At 39.5% G+C, this 18,975-nt stretch overlaps 1 protein-coding gene across 1 annotated transcript in view; it reads right to left on the bottom strand.

The window, feature by feature from the left end:
• The window catches only part of LOC150104789 (mitochondrial ornithine transporter 1-like), a 182,388-nt gene that overhangs the window by 99,966 nt on the left and 63,447 nt on the right, over nucleotides 1-18,975 (bottom strand). The window contains exon 3 of the mRNA XM_090395966.1: nucleotides 3,358-3,757. Coding sequence (XP_090252092.1) covers nucleotides 3,358-3,757 — 400 coding nt within the window. The remainder of the gene's footprint in view (nucleotides 1-3,357; nucleotides 3,758-18,975) is intronic.

The raw sequence follows: 18,975 nt of genomic DNA, 5'->3' as shown, positions 1-18,975 counted from the left end.
AGAACTTGAGATAATAAACATTCAGAATAGTTTACATTTAAAATCAATAAACAATGAAGTCATTTGGAAGTATGCACAAAAAAATTTTAATAAATATGGGAGATGTCTAAATTCGTGATCATTTATATTTTTCTTTAATAAAAGTAAGTATTGTTGGAAAGTTTTTATTGAACTTAACATGTCAATTAAATTTTTATCTCTACCTTGTAACTATAAATTTAAATTGCTTAATTTCGTACAGAAATCTACTAAAAATGATAAGTGTAACAACCATCTTTTATCACTCTATTGTGGATAAATATCTCCTTTTTCATCAAGAAAGATTTTATATTGTTAATTAATACAAGAAATCTTTCTAAAAACTGACTTCTGCTGAGCCAGCGAACATTATTGTACAACAGAAGTTCCCTATCATCATCTGCCTGTAATTTAAATAATCGCTGTTGCAGGGCTTTTCCTTGAACAGAATTTACAATTTTAAATGTAACATCCAAAACATCTTTTGCGTTTAATCTTTTACTACACAGTACTTGATGGTGAATAATACAGTGGTACGTTAAAAAATCTGGATATTTGTCATCGTTTTTACATAATGAAATGAAGCCTGATTTATTAACTATCATTTCAGAGCACCATCAGTAGTAATAGACACAAGTTTACAAAGCGGAAGTTTGTGTTGTTTCACAAATATCAAAAAAATGTCTTCTCCCCTAAGTCCTTCCCAATAATGGTATAATTTTCATTTCAAAAGTTCTTCTTTACTTGAATAATCTTGAAATAGCATGTGAATAAATACCATTAACTGAGCAATATATCAGTGAAGTCATTTGATTAATCAAATTGTAATGAAAACGCAACACACTGGTGAATGTCTGACATTAACCTGGCCTGGAAACTTTAATCCAGCAATTGGAATTCTTCCTTTCAGCAATTTGAAACCTTGTCTGCAGCCTAGAAGTAGTCTCTCTCTCTCTCTCTAGTGATGTCTCAAACCGAGAAGCTCCTTTCTGGAAGCGGGAAACTCCTCTCTCAAGCACCGTGGATCCGGGCAGTCTCTCTGACGGCAACTCTGGGCCGGGCAGCCTCCTCTCTGACAGCAATTCTGGAACCGGTACCCCTTCTGTTTGCTTCAGTCCCATTTTATTAGGCCTTCTCTGAGACCTCGCATGAAGTTTGGCAACCCCCAAAGAATCGGTATGAATCTTTCATCTTAAGTTTCAAATTCGGCACGCCTTTTGTTCTCCTCCACTTTCTTTTGATTGTAAGTTGCAGGCTTTTCAGCATAAAAACATGCATCACAAACATAATTTTATTTAGAAATTTACAAAAGTAAACATATAGTTGCAGATGGTAGCGACAATACTTTTGTTTTGAAAGACCCAAATTCAAATCATATCTAAAGATATGAGAAACCTCTCTGACAGCAATTCTGGAACCGGTACCCCTTCTGTTTGCTTCAGTCCCATTTTATTAGGCCCTCTCTGAGACCTCGCATGAAGTTTGGCAACCCCCAAAGAATCGGTATGAATCTTTCATCTTAAGTTTCAAATTCGGCACGCCTTTTGTTCTCCTCCACTTTCTTTTGATTGTAAGTTGCAGGCTTTTCAGCATAAAAACATGCATCACAAACATAATTTTATTTAGAAATTTACAAAAGTAAACATATAGTTGCAGATGGTAGCGACAATACTTTTGTTTTGAAAGACCCAAATTCAAATCATATCTAAAGATATGAGAAACCTCTCTGACAGCAATTCTGGAACCGGTACCCCTTCTGTTTGCTTCAGTCCCATTTTATTAGGCCTTCTCTGAGACCTCGCATGAAGTTTGGCAACCCCCAAAGAATCGGTATGAATCTTTCATCTTAAGTTTCAAATTCGGCACGCCTTTTGTTCTCCTCCACTTTCTTTTGATTGTAAGTTGCAGGCTTTTCAGCATAAAAACATGCATCACAAACATAATTTTATTTAGAAATTTACAAAAGTAAACATATAGTTGCAGATGGTAGCGACAATACTTTTGTTTTGAAAGACCCAAATTCAAATCATATCTAAAGATATGAGAAACATGTTGAAAGTTTATTTTTCACTTGGTTAGAGTATAATAAATTTAGTTTAATCCTTTATCCAAGTGTGAGCAAACAAAGTTTGCGCCTGAAAGTATCTTCAGGACTGGGGTAAGGTGGTACAACACCGGGAAACTCGTTGCAAAGGTGGAGCAAGCTAACATCACTCCTATCTCAGTATCTCCCATAATGCAAAACATATCTCCTTGCAGATATGTCTAATGTCGTGCATTAAGGGAAGGGCCACTACCCAGACTAGTTTCGACATTTATTGAGGTCTCTTCAGCGGGAGCCAGGCCCAAGTGGAGATACTAGGCAGAGACATTAGCAAGGTTATCTCTACCTATAGGAGTTGCCAAACGGTGTGCCACCTTTTTAATAAATTACTCTAGATTTAGAGAAAGATGCTGAAAGTTTATTTTTCACTTGGTTAGGCTATAATAAATTTAGTTTAATCCTTTATCTAAGTGTGAGCAAACAAAGTTTTCACCTGAAAGTATCTTCAGGACTCGGGTAAGGTGTTGTACCACCTTACCCCAGTCCTGAAATAAATAGAGATGACCTTGCTAATGTGTCTGCCTGGTATCTCCACTTGGGCCTGGCTCCCACTGAAGAGACTTCAATAAAGGTCGAAACTAGTCTGGGTAGTGGCCTTTCCCTTAATGCATAACATTAGACATATCTGCAAGGAGATGTGTTTTGCATTATGGGAGATACTGAGATAGGAGTGATGTTATCTTGCTCCACCTTTGCAACGAGTTGCCTGGTGTTGATGTTGTATCACCTTACAGTCCTGAAGATACTTTCAGGCGCAAACTTTGTTTGCTCACGCTTGGATAAAGGATTAAACTAAATTTATTATATGAGAAACATTATTAAGGGCTTTTCAGCTGAAGGTGTCTGTACGGTTAGCCTAGTGACTTTGCACTTCGCAACTATATGACTGGGGGAAGGAGTGTCCCAGGTTCGATTCCCATTGAATCGAATTTGAGGAATTTGAGGATCTTCCTCAGCCATAGCCAAGCTAACCGGTCTTGGGCGCGGGCAGTAGTTTTTTCCGCCAATTTATCTGGCGTTTTTCATCCCGCAAGCAGGCAAACTGGCCCGGTGAACACACACAGCTACAGCCATAGAATATACCAGGAGGCATAGGACTAGTCACCTTATCCTCAGGATGGGTATGACTTAGAAGGGCTTAAGATAGCTCTGAAACAGACCAGTAGGCCCAACAGTAGATAGAAGAAGATTAAAGTTTTTTTTGTTTTTAATTTATTTATTGAGGCAATACTTACATTTTCAGTGGTTCCATTTCTGATGTTAGAAGACTTTTCTCTCTCATTGCTTGTAATTGACACTTTACAAGTTCTGTTGGACAAAGAGCGAAAGATGAGAAAAAAGCTGCCAAAAATCCAGCTGTGGCATTTTCTAAGGGATTTAAGTCTTCGACTGTTTTCTTTTGCAATACAAACTGGACCACTTTCTGACAAATTCCATAACCACAAAAAAGGACAGAATTCTCAGATATATTTGCCATAAGTGCAGGTACTGTGCCTGCATAGAAGCCTCTCAGTTTTTCTTTCATCAAAGTCTGTTTAAAACAGTAAATACTGCTTCTGTACAAATGAGGAAATGTTTGCATCTTTACCTTTATTGTATCTAAAGGCTGCCCAACTAAGACATTTGCTGTACCACCTGAGAAGAAAAACATCCTTTTATAATATATAAAACATATATAACAGAAAATCAACAGAAAATATAATTCAGTGAAATTCTGAAACATGAATGATATTCATGTTTCAGAATTCACATGAATGATTTCTATCTAAACAGACTGAATTCACTGGTTTGAGTAATTAGAATTTCATGACAGAAATGTTAACAAGATTGAAATATTTCAAACTATATATATTATAACAATAAAATGGGACTAAAAAAGTTAAAAGAGCTTATACAGAAACTTCGGTATTATGATCCTCTGGGATAACTTAATATTTTTAAATCCTGTCTTTCTTTTACAATTGACCAGGGTCACTTGAAATTCTAATATTTATCACATGTTAGAAGCTTAATGAAGTAAATCAGCACTGGGAAAAGAGTGAAGATGTTGTTTAATTGATATTTCATCTCCATCACAGTACAATATAAACTTCTAATACACAGAACACACACACAATACAAAACTAAGTGCAACTAATGGGCAAAATATTAGTTCTAACTAGTGGCGAGATACCATCTGTGGATGGCTGCTAAAAGCTTCAGTTGTAATATGGGATCTTAACTGTTCCCATATTTTGGGAAGTTTTATGCAATTTTGTATTGCTTTCAAAAACCAACATATGTAAATAAATAAAGATGCATAAAACTTCCCAAAATATGAGAAACATTAATCCTCTAAGACCACAGATTACAACTGAAGCCTCCATATAAGGCACTCACAGAAGGGGTACCCACCTAGTTAGGAATCTAGTCTTCTCTTCCCAAGTTTCACTGAGTGTTGCCTTTGTGCATCTGTGTGTGTTACAAGTTTATATTGTACTCTCTGAAAATGTCACCGACTGAAATGATATATTGGAAGAATTAAGCAATGCTTTTAATTCTTTCCCAGTGCTATCAAGCCTCCAACATGACTGTCATATATACTCAACTTGAACATGCGACAACACTCCTACTTCTACCATGCTGACCTAATCATCATACAAAATCTGCAAAAATGAAGTTCCTTCTAGACTTAATAATGATAGTAGTTCATTAATATCAGCGTATGTGAAAAGAGCTGGTTGCTGGGCTGTCACGGTGCACCGATCATCCCCCATCCCTCATCCACCACTGAAGGGGTGGATGAGGAGAATGAACGGTGGCACTACTGTGTAGGCCTCCCAGCTAGGTCCATGGGACCCACTAACCAACGATAGTTGTGGTCCTCCATTCATATTGGGGATGTTGAAAGTTTATTTTTCACTTGGTTAGAGTATAATAAATTTAGTTTAATCCTTTATCCAAGTGTGAGCAAACAAAGTTTGTGCCTGAAAGTATCTTCAGGACTGGGGTAAGGTGGTACAACACCAGGGAACTCCTTGCAAAGGTGGAGCAAGCTACCAACAGTCCTATCTCAGTATCTCCCATAATGCAAAACACATCTCCTTGCAGATATGTCTAATGTTATGCATTAAGGGAAGGGCCACAACCCAGACTAGTTTCAACCTTTATTGGGGTCTCTTCAGTGGGAGCCAGGCCCAAGTGGAGATACTAGGCAGAAGCATTAGCAGGTCATCTCTACCTATAGGAGTGTTGGTAGCTTGCTCCACCTTTGCAAGGAGTGCCCTGGTGTTGTACCACCTTACCCCAGTCCTGAAGATACTTTCAGGTGCAAACTTTGTTTGCTCACACTTGGATAAAGGATTAAACTAAATTTATTATACTCTAACCAAGTGAAAAATAAACTTTCAACATCTTTCTCTAAATCCAGAGTAATTTATTAAAAAAGTCTGGCACACCATTTGGCAACTCCTATAAGTAGAGATGACCTGCTAATACTTCTGCCTGGTATCTCCACTTGGGCCTGGCTCCCACTGAAGAGACCTCAATAAAGGTCGAAACTAGTCTGGGTTGTGGCCATTCCCTTAATGCATAACATTAGACATATCCGCAAGGAGATGTGTTTTGCATTATGGGAGATACTGAGATAGGAGTGTTGGTAGCTTGCTCCACCTTTGCAAGGAGTGCCCTGGTGTTGTACCACCTTAACCCAGTCCTGAAGATACTTTGAGATGCAAACTTTGTTTGCTCACACTTGGATAAAGGATTAAACTAGATTTATTATTATTCATATTGGGGGTTGGGTGGTTCTGGTGGCCCAGTCCATAAACTCTGCCACTATTCTATAAAAACTGCCATCATGTCTAAACAGAAAAGAAATAAAGCCCAGGTAGTTTCAATATGCCCGGAACAGTGATGTCAGGGTGATGTAGCAAACCCTGCGTCATTGTCAGTCCATATCTGCTATAAAGAAACTCAGAGTGAAAAAAGATGGGGTGGGTGGGAATCAATATGAATAACAAATACTTGAGTTTTCCTAAATTTGTCCATAATTTTTTATTAATAAAATGAGCATAATAGAGTCAAGTGTCACTACAGTAAGGTCATAAGGGGCAAAAATATTTTTTTTTATAGGTGGATAGGTTTGCTATCCACCTCCATACCTGTTTAACTTGTACAGCGAATACATTTTACGAATGGCAGGGCTGGGGGGGGGGGGTCTTCAGTTGGAATCAAAATTGGTGGAAGAAATATTAATAATTTGAGGTATGCTGATAATACCACCTCTAGCAGAATGCAAAGATTTGGAAGAACTTATTATGAAAGTTAAAGAAGAAAATGCTAAATATGGTCTTAAACTGAACCTCAAAAAGACAAAAGTAATGGCAACATGTGAATTTAATGATTTTGAAGTAGATGGGGAGAAAATAGAAGCAGTTAACATTTTTGTGCTCCTAGGATCCCGAATTGATCAAGATGGTTACTGTACTGAAGAAGTTAGAAGATTATTACTCAGAAAGAAAGCAATGATAAATTTTAGCAAGATCTTTAAAGATATTAGCCTTGCAACAAAAATCAGAATCGCGAAAGCAATGGTATTCCCTGTGGATGTCAAAGTTGGACCCTGAGAAAGAGCGAAAGAAGGAAGATAGATGCATTGGAATTATGGGTTTGGAGATGCTTACTAAGAATACCATGAATTGTAAAGCAAACCAATAAATCAGTGATAGACAGAATAAAGCCAGATTGCCTCCTCGAAGCTATGATCATCAAGCATAAATTGTCATACTTCAGACATATTATGCGAGCAAATGACAGTCTGGAGAAGATGATGATGATTGCTAAAGTTGATGGAAGCAGGAGAAGAGGAAGACCAAGAATTAGGTGGAGTGGATAGAGTTAAAGAAGAATCTGGAATACACTTGGAAATTCTGAAAGATAAGGCCAGGGACAGATCTGAATGGAGAATGTATGTTTATAGAATCACCAGGAGTTGAAAACGACTTGATGGAAAATAACAACAACAAAGATTTGCTATAACGAATTTCTTTTAGCCCAGCACTGTACCTATGAAACAATGTTGACACTGATAGTTTGTCATAGTGAGAAGGTGTGTTATAATAGTGTTTACTACAGCAAGAGTTAATTTTTTTTTTTTTTTTTTAAATACTGAACCCATACATGAGAGGCTGAAGGACCTATAAGCACCTCAGTGCCATGGCTGAGATGTGGGTGAGAACTCAGATGTTCATTTCATCGACTTTTTTTTTTAAAAGTTGCATGTTGTAGTTGTTTGAAAATACTTCTTGCAGTAGGGCTGTTGCAAAGGATGGAGGTGGACAGAATAAAAAAGGAAGAGGAGAAGTAGGTTCAGTGTGTTTGCAGTTGCATGGTAAAAGGGTTCTGGACAGCTTTTGCTCTTGTACTAACAGGTGCAACAGAAAACTGAGGAATGGTAGGTGCCAGCTCAGAAGAGCAATGGCCATTGAGGTACCTGTAAAACTGACACAGTACTGCATGTATGAGATAAAGGTCGAAGTGAATCTGTAAGAGAGGGATCATCTAATGAGTCAAATTGCTCTCCTCTGGACAGCATAAAGAAAATACGGCTCACATGTTTGGTATAGAGAAGTTTTAGGTATTCTATGCCAAACATGAGAGCAGTATTTTATGCATGGGCAGATTTTGGATTTGTATATAATTAAAAGTGGGTTAGGTGTAAAAAAAAATTTTAAATGAAAGAGAATGTCTAGTTTTTTGGATGCTGAAGAAGCTATTGATGTGATCTATTTGTGACAGGAGAGAGAGATTGGAGATGAATGTTAGTCCGAGAAGGGAGATTTGATCTTTTCTGGTGATTTGTGTATTACTGAGAGTAAGGGAATGTGAGCTGAGATCTCTTTTGGAGAAAGAAGAGGCAAGACTATGTTTTGGTGGCAGTGAATGTGACCAGGGTCTCCTTGCAGCACTGAATAATAGTACTAGTACATAGATCAATGTTTAAAACACTAGTTGTAGAAGACTTTGATGTGATACTTGCGCACTACACGGGTTGTTAAATAAATAGGATGGAGAGTGCTATCATTTGCAAAGCTGTGGATAGGATTAATAGGGGTAGTTGAGAGGACAGAAACCTTAGGTACTGCTGCATTTGTGGTGAAGCTTGCATAGATGAAGCCATCAATCATGACCAGAGAAAACCAAACCAGAGGAAACCAGAGAAAAACTACAAACCCAATTGGAGAGGATGGTACATAGACCAAAGAATGACAATTGTTTAGAAGGTCTGATGTCAGACACAATCAAAAGCTCTGGAAATCAAGAGTAACAGCACAAGTTTCTCTGAACCTTTCCACTGGACATGTTGATTGTTTCCACACACTGGGATAAGTACCAGTTATGTATAATAGATTGTAGACATAATATAGGACCAATATTAGTTGTGGAGAACAATGTTCAAGAACAAGTGGAGAAATGTCATCAGGACCAGAAGACTTTTTAGTGTCCAAGTAATTTAGTAATTTTTGAATGTCCTTTCATCGAAAAACTACAGGCGGCATTCAGTGCTCAGATTCCAGTATGGTAGGAAGAAATTTCCCTTGATAATCATTGCAGGAGTTCAAGGAAAAGAGCAATGCTGGGAAAAAAAGGGTTCATCTTTAGGTGAGGTAACAGCAGCAGCATCATCTGGATGAGGGAGAGGTAAAGGTGCAGGAGAGCAGAAGTTGAATTCAAATTCTGCTCACCTGTGAAATATGTTTTAACAGATTTAGAGAACAGCAGGAGAATTATGAATGCTAATTCTTATGAGTAGTGACATAGAAATATTTGTAGAAAATGCAAGCAGCAGAAACCAAACATTTTGTGAAACAGAGTAGAGCAAACTAGTGAAGGATGTGCCACTAATCAACCTAAAAAATAGCTCTGTTCTTTTTTTTTTTTTTTTTTTTAATGTTGAGCCCATACACGAGAGGTTGGTTGATCAACCTATAGTACATTAATACCATGATGGGTAGTGGGTTGGGAAAGGAGGTGCTTGTTCACATTTGATTTAAATGACTGTATATTGTATTCCTTTGGGAACACAACAGGGGGAAGACTGTTCCACAGTATGGCAGTCGCAGGGATGGAGGAGGGAAAGAAACTTGTTCTGTGGGTCTCAAGGTGCACTATGAAGGAATGTTGAGTTCTACAGTGAGTCAAGTATTTTTAGGGAGCAGAAAATATTTTTTTCAGACACCACCCCAAATGTGAGATAGTATTACATATATATGTGAGCCTATCTCACATATATATGTGAGATAGGCTTGATCATCATAGAGTAATAGCTGTTCAAAAGTAAAGTAATGCCTTGAGCAAAAGAAAAAGCCTAATTCTTTGGTGACAATCTTTCTTAAGCTCACTATAATAGTAAAAGCTCAAAACCGTCATGAAATTAAACTGAATTTTCTAGCAAATGATTTCACATTCAGCCAACAAGAAAATGGAAATCATAACCACAGGTTATGATTTCAGACCATTTCAGACCACAGGTTATTGGCATTAGTGAAACATGGCTGACTGAAGATGATATAGTTAGTGGGATTGAATGTGAGGGGTATAGAGTGTTCAGGAGTGACAGGGAGAATAAAATGGGGGGAGGAGTATTATTGATGATAGCTGATGAGCTGCAGCCAAAGAGAATAGAAGTTGAATTGCAGGATAGAGAAAAGAGCACATTTGAGGTGTGAGATTTAGGCTAGTAGAACAAAATATACAATTGGGTGCTGCTATAAACCAGGTGATGGAATAGAAGGTGAAGATAGTATGCATAAGCAAATAGAAGAAATGAGTGGAAGGAGGGTAATTATTATGGGAGATTTCAACTATGGTAACATTGATTGGAAGGAGGAGAGGACACATGGGAGGAAGCAATTGGATTTTATGTGGTTATTAAGGGATAACTATCTGCGACAGCATGTAATGGAAAATACTAGAGGTCAGAGAGTGCTTGACCTAGTAAATGCATCTGAGGACTTGACTGTAATGAATATGGCCACATTGCCACCAATTGGTGAGAGTGATCATAAGGTCTTGACTTGGGAGGTGGCTAAAGGTGTGGAATTTACAATTAAGACAGGGTACATGTGGAATTATTGGGCTGGTAAGTATGACAAGCTTAGGAGTTTGATTGGTTCAGTGCTATGGCATGGCATGACATGTACAACTGCAAGGGCTAGATATTGATAGTGCATGGGAGGCAGTAAAAAAGTGTTTGCAGGAGGCAATGGCTGACTATACACCTACAGTCTGAATAATAAATCAAGTAGTGATTAAATGGATGAATAACATCATTAAGCTTGAGCTGCAAAAAAAGAAACTGTGGAGGGAATTTAAGGAGAAAGGTGACCTGCAGGCACATGAACGGTATAAAGCCCAGGCCAGAAGGGTAATAAGTGTGGTAAGAAAATCAAAAATGGATTATGAAAGAACATTAACCATGCAGGCTAAAGAGAATCCCAAAGAGAAACAGTTTTTTCGATATGTTGCAAGTAAAAGAAAAAATGTATATGGCAGATTGATTTTAAAGAATACCGATGGTAGAGAGGTAACCAAATCAGTTAATATAGTAGAATTACTGAGTGAGCACTTTGCAAGAGTATATCATCCAGGTGGTGACATTGCAGAAATGGAAGAACCAACAGCTTATACAGGAATTGTGGTGAATGAAGTGGAGGTGAATAGTCTATTACAAAACCTCAATGTCAATTCATCTGCGGGATTGGATGGTATACCAGCTCGTCGTACGAGAAGGCTAAAGAATTGTCAGTGCCTTTACCCATTTTGTTTCATTTGAGTCTCGGGTCTGGGTTAGTCCCAAGGGGGTAGAAAGAGGGGAAAATAGTTCCACTGCATAAAGGAGGTTCCAAGACTGCTGTTCAAAATTACCGGCCAATCAGCATATCAGGAATTGTTGTCAAGGTTTCGGAGAAAATAGTCAAGAGGAAAATACAAGATTGGATTGATGAAAATGGAATACTGCACGGGGGACAGCATGGTTTTGTGAAGGGTAGATAGATCATGCCTCAGTAACTTGCTCACGTTCCATAACACAGTGACGGCTGAACTGGATAAGGGTAACGGGTTTACAGTGATTCTACTGGACCTTGCTAAAGCTTTTGATAGGATACCACATGGAAAATTCTAATCAGTAAACTGCAGCATATGAGAATGGATATAGGGTTGGTGAGATGGATAGGAGGGTGGATGATGGAGAGATATCAGAGAGTGGACCATACTGTTTAATTTGTTCATTAACGATATAGAAAAGGATCTGAGAGGAACTGTGCATCTGTTTGTGGATGATGCAAAGTTGGGTAGAACAATAGTGAATGCTCAGGATGTCAAAATTTTGCGGGATGATTTGGATAGTTTGGAGGACTGGGCTAAGGAGAATGGATGTCAATTTAATGTGGAAAATGTAAGGTTTTGCATTTTGGGGTGAAAAGATTAGCAGCAGTATATCACATTGGTGGAACTGTACTACTCGAGGAGATTGACGAGGCCAGGGATTTGGGACTGTTGGTGGATAGGGAGCTGAAGTTTAGGGGACACAGAGCAAAAGTTGCAAAATCAGCTCATCAAATCACTTAGTTGCTGAAAAACACTTTAACGAGCAGAGACAAAGAGGTTATTGTTCCTCTGTATCGAGCCTTGATAAGACCCCATCTAGACTACTATGCCCAGATATGGGCGCCAGGGTTTCTTCTTGATGGGAAGGGGTGGAGAGGCTCCAGAGACAAGTGACTAAGATGGTGGCAGGTCTGTGGAATGAACCTTATGAGCACACATTGTGGGTTGCAAAAATTGGTTGACAGGCAGAAAAGGGATGATATGATTGAGACATTCAAATTATTATTATTTTGTGCTACTCCAGGGAGTCCTTAGACTCATCGAGGGAGGCCCTAAACATCATGTCCACACAACTATTCGACATTCTCACAGTATCTATCATACCTTGCCTTGAACTCGCTCACTGTCATAGCACCCACAACAGACTCTGGCAGCTTATTCCACTCATTTACCACTCTAAAAGTAAAGAACCCAGCACTAACACCCCTGCTAACCACACTCTTGCCCAGCTTCCATAGGTGTCCCCCTAGTTCTCCCACCACCAGTCCTGATCTCAAAAATATCCTCTGAATTAATCCTATAGAATCCTTTCAGCAATTTGAATGTCTCAATCATATCTCCCCTTTTAAGCCTATCAACCAGTTTCTGCAACCCACAAATCTTCAACCTGTTCTCATATGGTTCATTCCATAGACCTGCTATCATCTTAGTCACTCGCCTCTGGATCCTCTCCACTTCCTCCCCATCAAGAAGGAACCGAGATGACCAAATCTGGGCACAGTAGTCGAGATGAGGTCTTATCAGGGCTCGGTACAGAGGTACAATAACTTGCTTGTCTCTGCTTGTCAAGGTATTTTTCAACAACCAAGTGAGTTGATGAGCTGATTTAGCTACTTTTGCAATGTGCCCCCCCCCCCCAAAAAAAAAACTTCATCTCCCTATCCACCAACACTCCCAAGTCCCTGGCCTCATCAATCTCTTGGAGTACAGTTCACCAATGTGGTATACTGCTGCTAATTTTTTCACCCCAAAATGCATAACCTTACATTTTGTCACATTAAATTGACATCCATTCTCTTTAACTCCAATCTAAGTCATCCTGCAAGACTTTGACATCTTCTACATTCACTATCGCCCTACCCAACTTTGCATCATCAGCGAACAAATGAACTGTTCCACTTAGATCCTTCCCTATATCGTTAACGAACAGATTAAACAGCAGTGGTCCAAGAACAGAACCCTGCGGCACACCACTAGTCACAGGCCGTCTTTTGGACTCTACTCCTGAATAAACTACTCTTTGATATCTCTCCATCAACCACCCACCTATCATTCTCACCAACCCTATATCCATTACCATATGTTGTAGTTTACAGATTAGAATTCCATGTGGTATCCTGTCAAACGCCTTTGCCAGATCCAGAAGTATCACTGTAAATACATTTCCCTTATCCAGTTCAGCAGTCACCTTGTTATAAAACTTGAGCAAGTTACTGAGGCATGATCTACCCTTCACAAAGCCATGCTGTCCCCTGTACAGTATCTCATTTTCATCAATCCATTCCTGTATTTTTCCCTTGACTACTTTCTCCAAGACCTTGACAATGACTCCTGATATGCTGATCGGTCGGTAATTTGCCACCATAGTCTTGGATCCTCCTTTATGCAGTGAAACTATTTTCCCCTCTTCCCATGCCTCCGGGACTAAACCAGACCCGAGACTCAGATTAAACAACATGGTCAAGGGCACTGATAATTTCTTAGCTGCTTCACGTAAGACCCATGCCGGTATACCATCCAATCCCACAGGTGTATTCACATTAAGGTTCTGTAATAGACTATTCACCTCCACTTCATTCATCACAATTCCTGTATAAACTAATGGTTCCTTCATTTTTTCAATGTCACCACCTGGATGATATACTTTTGCAAAGTGCGCGCGCTCAGTAACTCCACTATATCGACTGGTTCAGTTACCTCCTTACCATCGTCATTCCTTAAAATCATTTTTTCATGTACAGTTTTTTTCTTGCTTGCAGCATATTGAAAGAACTGTTTGGGATTCTCTTTTGCTTGCATAGCTAGTTTCCTTTCATAATCGGCTTTTGCTGTTTTTACCACACTCGTTCGTGTGCCTGCAGATCACCCCTTTCTTTAAATTCCCTCCACAGTTGTTTCTTTTTTTGCAGCTCAAGCTTAATGGTGTTATTCATCCATTTAACCCCTACTTGTTCTACTATTCGGACCCTAGGTATACAATCAGCCATAACCTCCTGTAAATGCTCCTTGACCACTTCCCATGATCTATCGACGTCCAGCCCTTGCAGTTGTACATGCCATGGCACTGATCCAAGCAATCTCCTAAGTTTGTCAAACTTGCCAGCACGGTAAGTCCACATATACCCTGTCTTAATCAAAAATTCCACATCTTTAGTCACCTCCCAGGTCAAGACCTTATGATCACTCTCACCAATAGGTGGCAACATGGTCATATTCATTACAGTCAAATTGTGAGATGCTATTACCAGGTCAAGCACTCTCACACCCCTAGTATTTTCAATTACATGCTGTCTCAGATAGTTATCCCTTAATAATTGAATAAAATCCATTTCCTTCCTCACATGTGTCCTCTCCTCCTTCCAATCAATGTTACCATAGTTGAAATCCCACATAATAATTACCCTCCTTTCACTCATTTCATCAATTTGTTTATGCATACTATCTCCACCATCTATTCCATCACCTGGTCTATAGCAGCACCCAACTGTATATTTTATTCTGCCAGTCTCAATCTCACACCAAATAGCCTCAAATGAGCTCCTTTCACTATCCTGCAATACAACTTCAATTCTCCTTGGCTGCAGTTCATCAGCTATCATCAATAACACCCCTCCCCCATTTTATTCTCTCTGTCCCTCCTAAACACACTATAACCTACACATTCTATCCCACTAACTATATCATCTTCCGTCAGCCATGTTTCACTAATGCCAATAACCTGCAGCCAGGAAGAGCGAATCAAGGCCAAAAATTCTTCCTTCTTGTTCCTAATACTCCTGGCATTAGTATACACGAAATGAAGTGATCCCTTTGTCCCATCCCTATCTTGATGTGCTATTCTAAATGTCCCATTCCCATTTTTTGTCCTTAGTGCTGGCTCAGGTACATTATATACATTTTTACACTCAACTGTCTCACTGATGTTTGCATATCCACTCCCCCCCCCTCCTTGGTAGTTAGAGTTTCCCTGGTTCTGCACATCCATTTTCACTTCATTCAGCAACACTTTTTCCAGTCTCCGCACACCAAGTCCATTCAAATGCAGGCCCATCTTGTATAAGTCCTTTCACCCATCAAACTCATTCTACACGTCCACGAATTCCACACCACACCGTCTGCATAACCTGCGCATAATGTCATTTGCGATTATGGCCCTCCTTCTAAACTCCTCTCTGTCATACCACAGCAACAGACTCACCATTTTAACTCTGCCACTCTTTTCTTTCGCTACTTTAACAATACTTTCAAATCCTCTCTCATAAAAAATTTATCACCTTTCAATTCATTTGTACCTGCCACAATTATTAATTCTTTCAACCTCTGTTTTTGCACTCTAATACTCTCACATCCTTAAATTTCGCACCCGGTAAGTACGATTTAGTTACACTCCCATCTATCACTCCTCTTAATAAAGTCACCATACAACACTCTTTCCTTCATTTCAGAAACTCTCCCACTCTTACGCTGTTTATTTACGTTAGCCGAATCACTCTGGAAAGAGTTTTGCAGGTGCTCTAATTGCCGCTGCACATTTTGTATCACTGTGCGCAACCTAGTGATCTCACTTCCTATAAATAATTCCTCATTTTTTTATCATTCAAACCATTTTCTCTTTCTGTATAGTTGCTCTCACTCTTTCTTAGATCACCGCTCTCATTGCCATCTTGTACATCGCAATTCCCTATCAAACTACTATTTTCACTCTCATTCTGGCTTTCTTCAACCATAACTGTCTCACAACCTGACACATACTTCAACTCCTCACATTCTCCCTCCGCTATCACTTTCAATCCAAACTCCAGCCTCATTAGGGAATGCATACATTCCACACACATCACATTGGACAAATTCTCTCACATTATAGTTTTTGAACAATGGCGTCGTATTTTTGGACGCCATTATCTTACGTCGCATTGGCGCCATACTCAAATCTACGAAACGTATCGTTAAATACTGAATTAAATAACGGAATTCACACCAAAATCACACAGACACAACAAGCTACCAAAATTAGACAATATTACGTTTTGATTTTAACCTATATTCTAATTTTCATTCAAAATTATACTTAGCTTTCGGGAGCTCCATGAAAATACGACCATCTGGCCCTCTAGCGGCCAATCCTCCTTTACCGGCCAATTACTGAAGGGTTTCTATAAGATTAATCCAGAAGATATTTTTGAGAATAGGACTGGTGGTGGGAGGACTAGGGGCCATCCATGGAAGCTTGGTAAGAGTGTGGTTAGCAAGGATGTTAGAGCTAGGTTTTTTACTTGTTGAGTGGTAAATGAGTGGAATAAGCTGCCAGAGTCTGTTGTGGGTGACATGACTGTAAATGAGTTCAAGGGAAGTATGATAGATACTCTGTGAATGTTGAATAGTTGTTCTTGACATGATGTTGGGCCTCCCTCGATGAGTCTAAGGACTCCTTGGAGTTGCTCGTAATAATAATAAAATTGTGACAGAACAAAGGAAATGTGCAAGAAATAGAGCAAAACAGATCACTGGAAACAGAACAAGGGAAATCACAGAAAAATAAAATGAAAAGAAATCACAGGAAATAAAACAAAGAAAATCATGGAAAATAAAAGAGATCACGAGACAAAAGAAAGCCACAGGAAATAAAAATAAAATTGCGAGAAATAAAACAAAAGAAAATCACAAGAAACACAGTAAAAGACACATTGTGTGTTGTGTTATTAGCACTACTGAAAGACAAATCATTTTTTCATGCTTTAGTTAATAATATTAGGTTAATTCGTTGTAATTTTATACATGTGCGTGATTGACTGAGTAACGCCACCACATGGTAGAACAATGACAGCAAAGACATCACTGTTCGGTGATTTAAATTTACATGATTTTTGTGCAGTGTGTGCGAGATACACTAGTTGTGAAAATTAAAGGATTTATGGAAGGAGAGTGAAACTGGTGAACGAGTGTGAATTAAGTGTTTTGACAGTGAGTGCAACTTAGGTGGCAAGAACGAAATGAATGTTGGTGGATAGTATGGATGGTAGAATGGAAAATGTGAATGTCAAAATTAATATTAAATGTATGACAGTAGAAATACAGGAGAAAGAAACAGACTTAAATAAGTAAATAGCATGCTTGTATGCTACCCTTCTTTGCTTATCTTTCTTTGCTTCTTTCTTCTCTCCTTGCTCCTTCCCCCTGATGCTATTAGAGTATTCGAGGGCTAGGGGTGAGTCTTTCCTATCTTGCTAAGTCATTTCGTCTTATGCAGCCACCGAAGGAGGCAAGCTAATCTCAATAGGTGCTGGTCCCAAGCCCGGATAAATGGCGAGGGTTGATGTCAGGAAGGGCATCCGGTCGTAAAACTTCAGTGCCAACTCAAACTATGATTAAGAGTCAAAGAGAAAATGATATAAGGGCTAGGGCGTACCCCTTAAGCAATGCACAGCCACACTGCCCTACAGCTGCGAGAAGTGGATGAGGGCTACCGCATCAAGGGCGGGTGCGGTTAAGGAAGCAAGCCCAGCAGGTGGAGAAGATGTTGCGAGTGGGAACACTGAATGTTGAAAGCATGACTAGAAGGGGAAGAGAGGTGGCAGACATGATGAGGAAGAGGAAGTTGGACATTTTATGTGTGCAGGAGACAAGGTGGAAAGGGGGAAAAGTAAAGGAACTGGGAGATGGATATAAATTGTTCTACTCTGGAGCGAATAAAGAGGGAAGAAATGGTGTAGGAATTGTGGTGTGTGGCATAATGGTACTGGACGTGGGTAGAAGGAACGACAGGATCATGCGAATGAAATTGGGTCTTGGAGAAGAGCGGGTGGTCGTATTATGTGTAAATGCCCCGCAAGTTGGTTGTACAGCAGAGGAAAAAGATGAGTTCTGGAACGTGTTATATGAAGAAATGAGGGAATTGGAAGAAAATGAGATGGTGATTGTCGGAGGAGACTTGAACGGGCACATAGGAAGACAGAATAGAGACTGTGAAAGGGTGCATGGTGGCCATGGAGTGGGAATGATGAACCAGGAAGGAGAAAGGGTTGTGGACTTTGCAGTAGCGTTTGATCTGGCAATTGTGAACTCGTTTTTCTACAAGAGGGAAGAACATTTGATAACATTTAGGAGTGGTAACAATAGCTCACAAATTGACTACATTTTGACTAGAAGAAAACATCTTAAGGTTGTGACAAATTGTAAAGTAATTCCAACAGATCAAGTAGCACAACAACACCGAATGCTGTGCGCAGACTTTAAAATAAGATCGAAGATAAGAACTTCTGGATGCCATGGGATGAAGACAATTAAGTGGTTTCGCTTAAAAGAGGAGAGTGTGAGGAATCGTTTTAGGGAGAGGGTGTTAGAGAGGATTTCAGATGGACTGGAAAGTGTACAAGATTGGTGGAAACATAATTCAAAAGTAATCCTGAGCTGTGCAATCGAGGTGCTTGGTGAGACATCTGGAAAGATTAGAGAGCAGAAGGAGGGTTGGTGGTGGAATAATGATGTACAAGTGGCAGTTACAGCTAAGAGGAAGGCAAAGCAGAAGTGGGATGAGTCAAGAGTGGAAGAGGACAGAGAGGTGTACAAAGAGAGAAAGCAAGAAGTCAAGAGAGTTGTGGCACAGGCGAAGGCCATGGCATATCAAGATCTGTATGATCAATTAGAAACAAAGGAAGGACAGAGAAAAATTTACCAACTAGCAAAATGCAGAAATAAAGCAGCAAAGGACATCTTATATGTGAGGCAGATCAAAGATGCTGAAGGAAGAGTATTATGGAGGGATGTGGACATAAGAAACAGATGGAAAATATACTTTGAGGGACTTTTGAACGAGAAAAATGCAAGGACTCACAGAGGAGATGGGCAGCCTTCTGAGGGGATGGTGCAGAACATCAGTAGAATGTAAGTGACGGAGGCTATGAAGAGGATGAGGAATGGAAAAATCGGTGGGCCCCGACAGAATTCCAGTGGAGGCATGGAAGGCACTGGGGGAAGAGGGAATT

Source organism: Typopeltis vanoorti, chromosome 7 (assembly GCF_054136105.1).
Source record: "Typopeltis vanoorti isolate ZY-2024b chromosome 7, IOZ_Tvanoo_1.0, whole genome shotgun sequence".
NCBI classification, from domain to species: domain Eukaryota; kingdom Metazoa; phylum Arthropoda; class Arachnida; order Uropygi; family Thelyphonidae; genus Typopeltis; species Typopeltis vanoorti.
The sequence above is the reverse complement of the archived record's forward strand: the minus strand, read 5'-3'. Positions and strand labels throughout refer to the sequence as shown.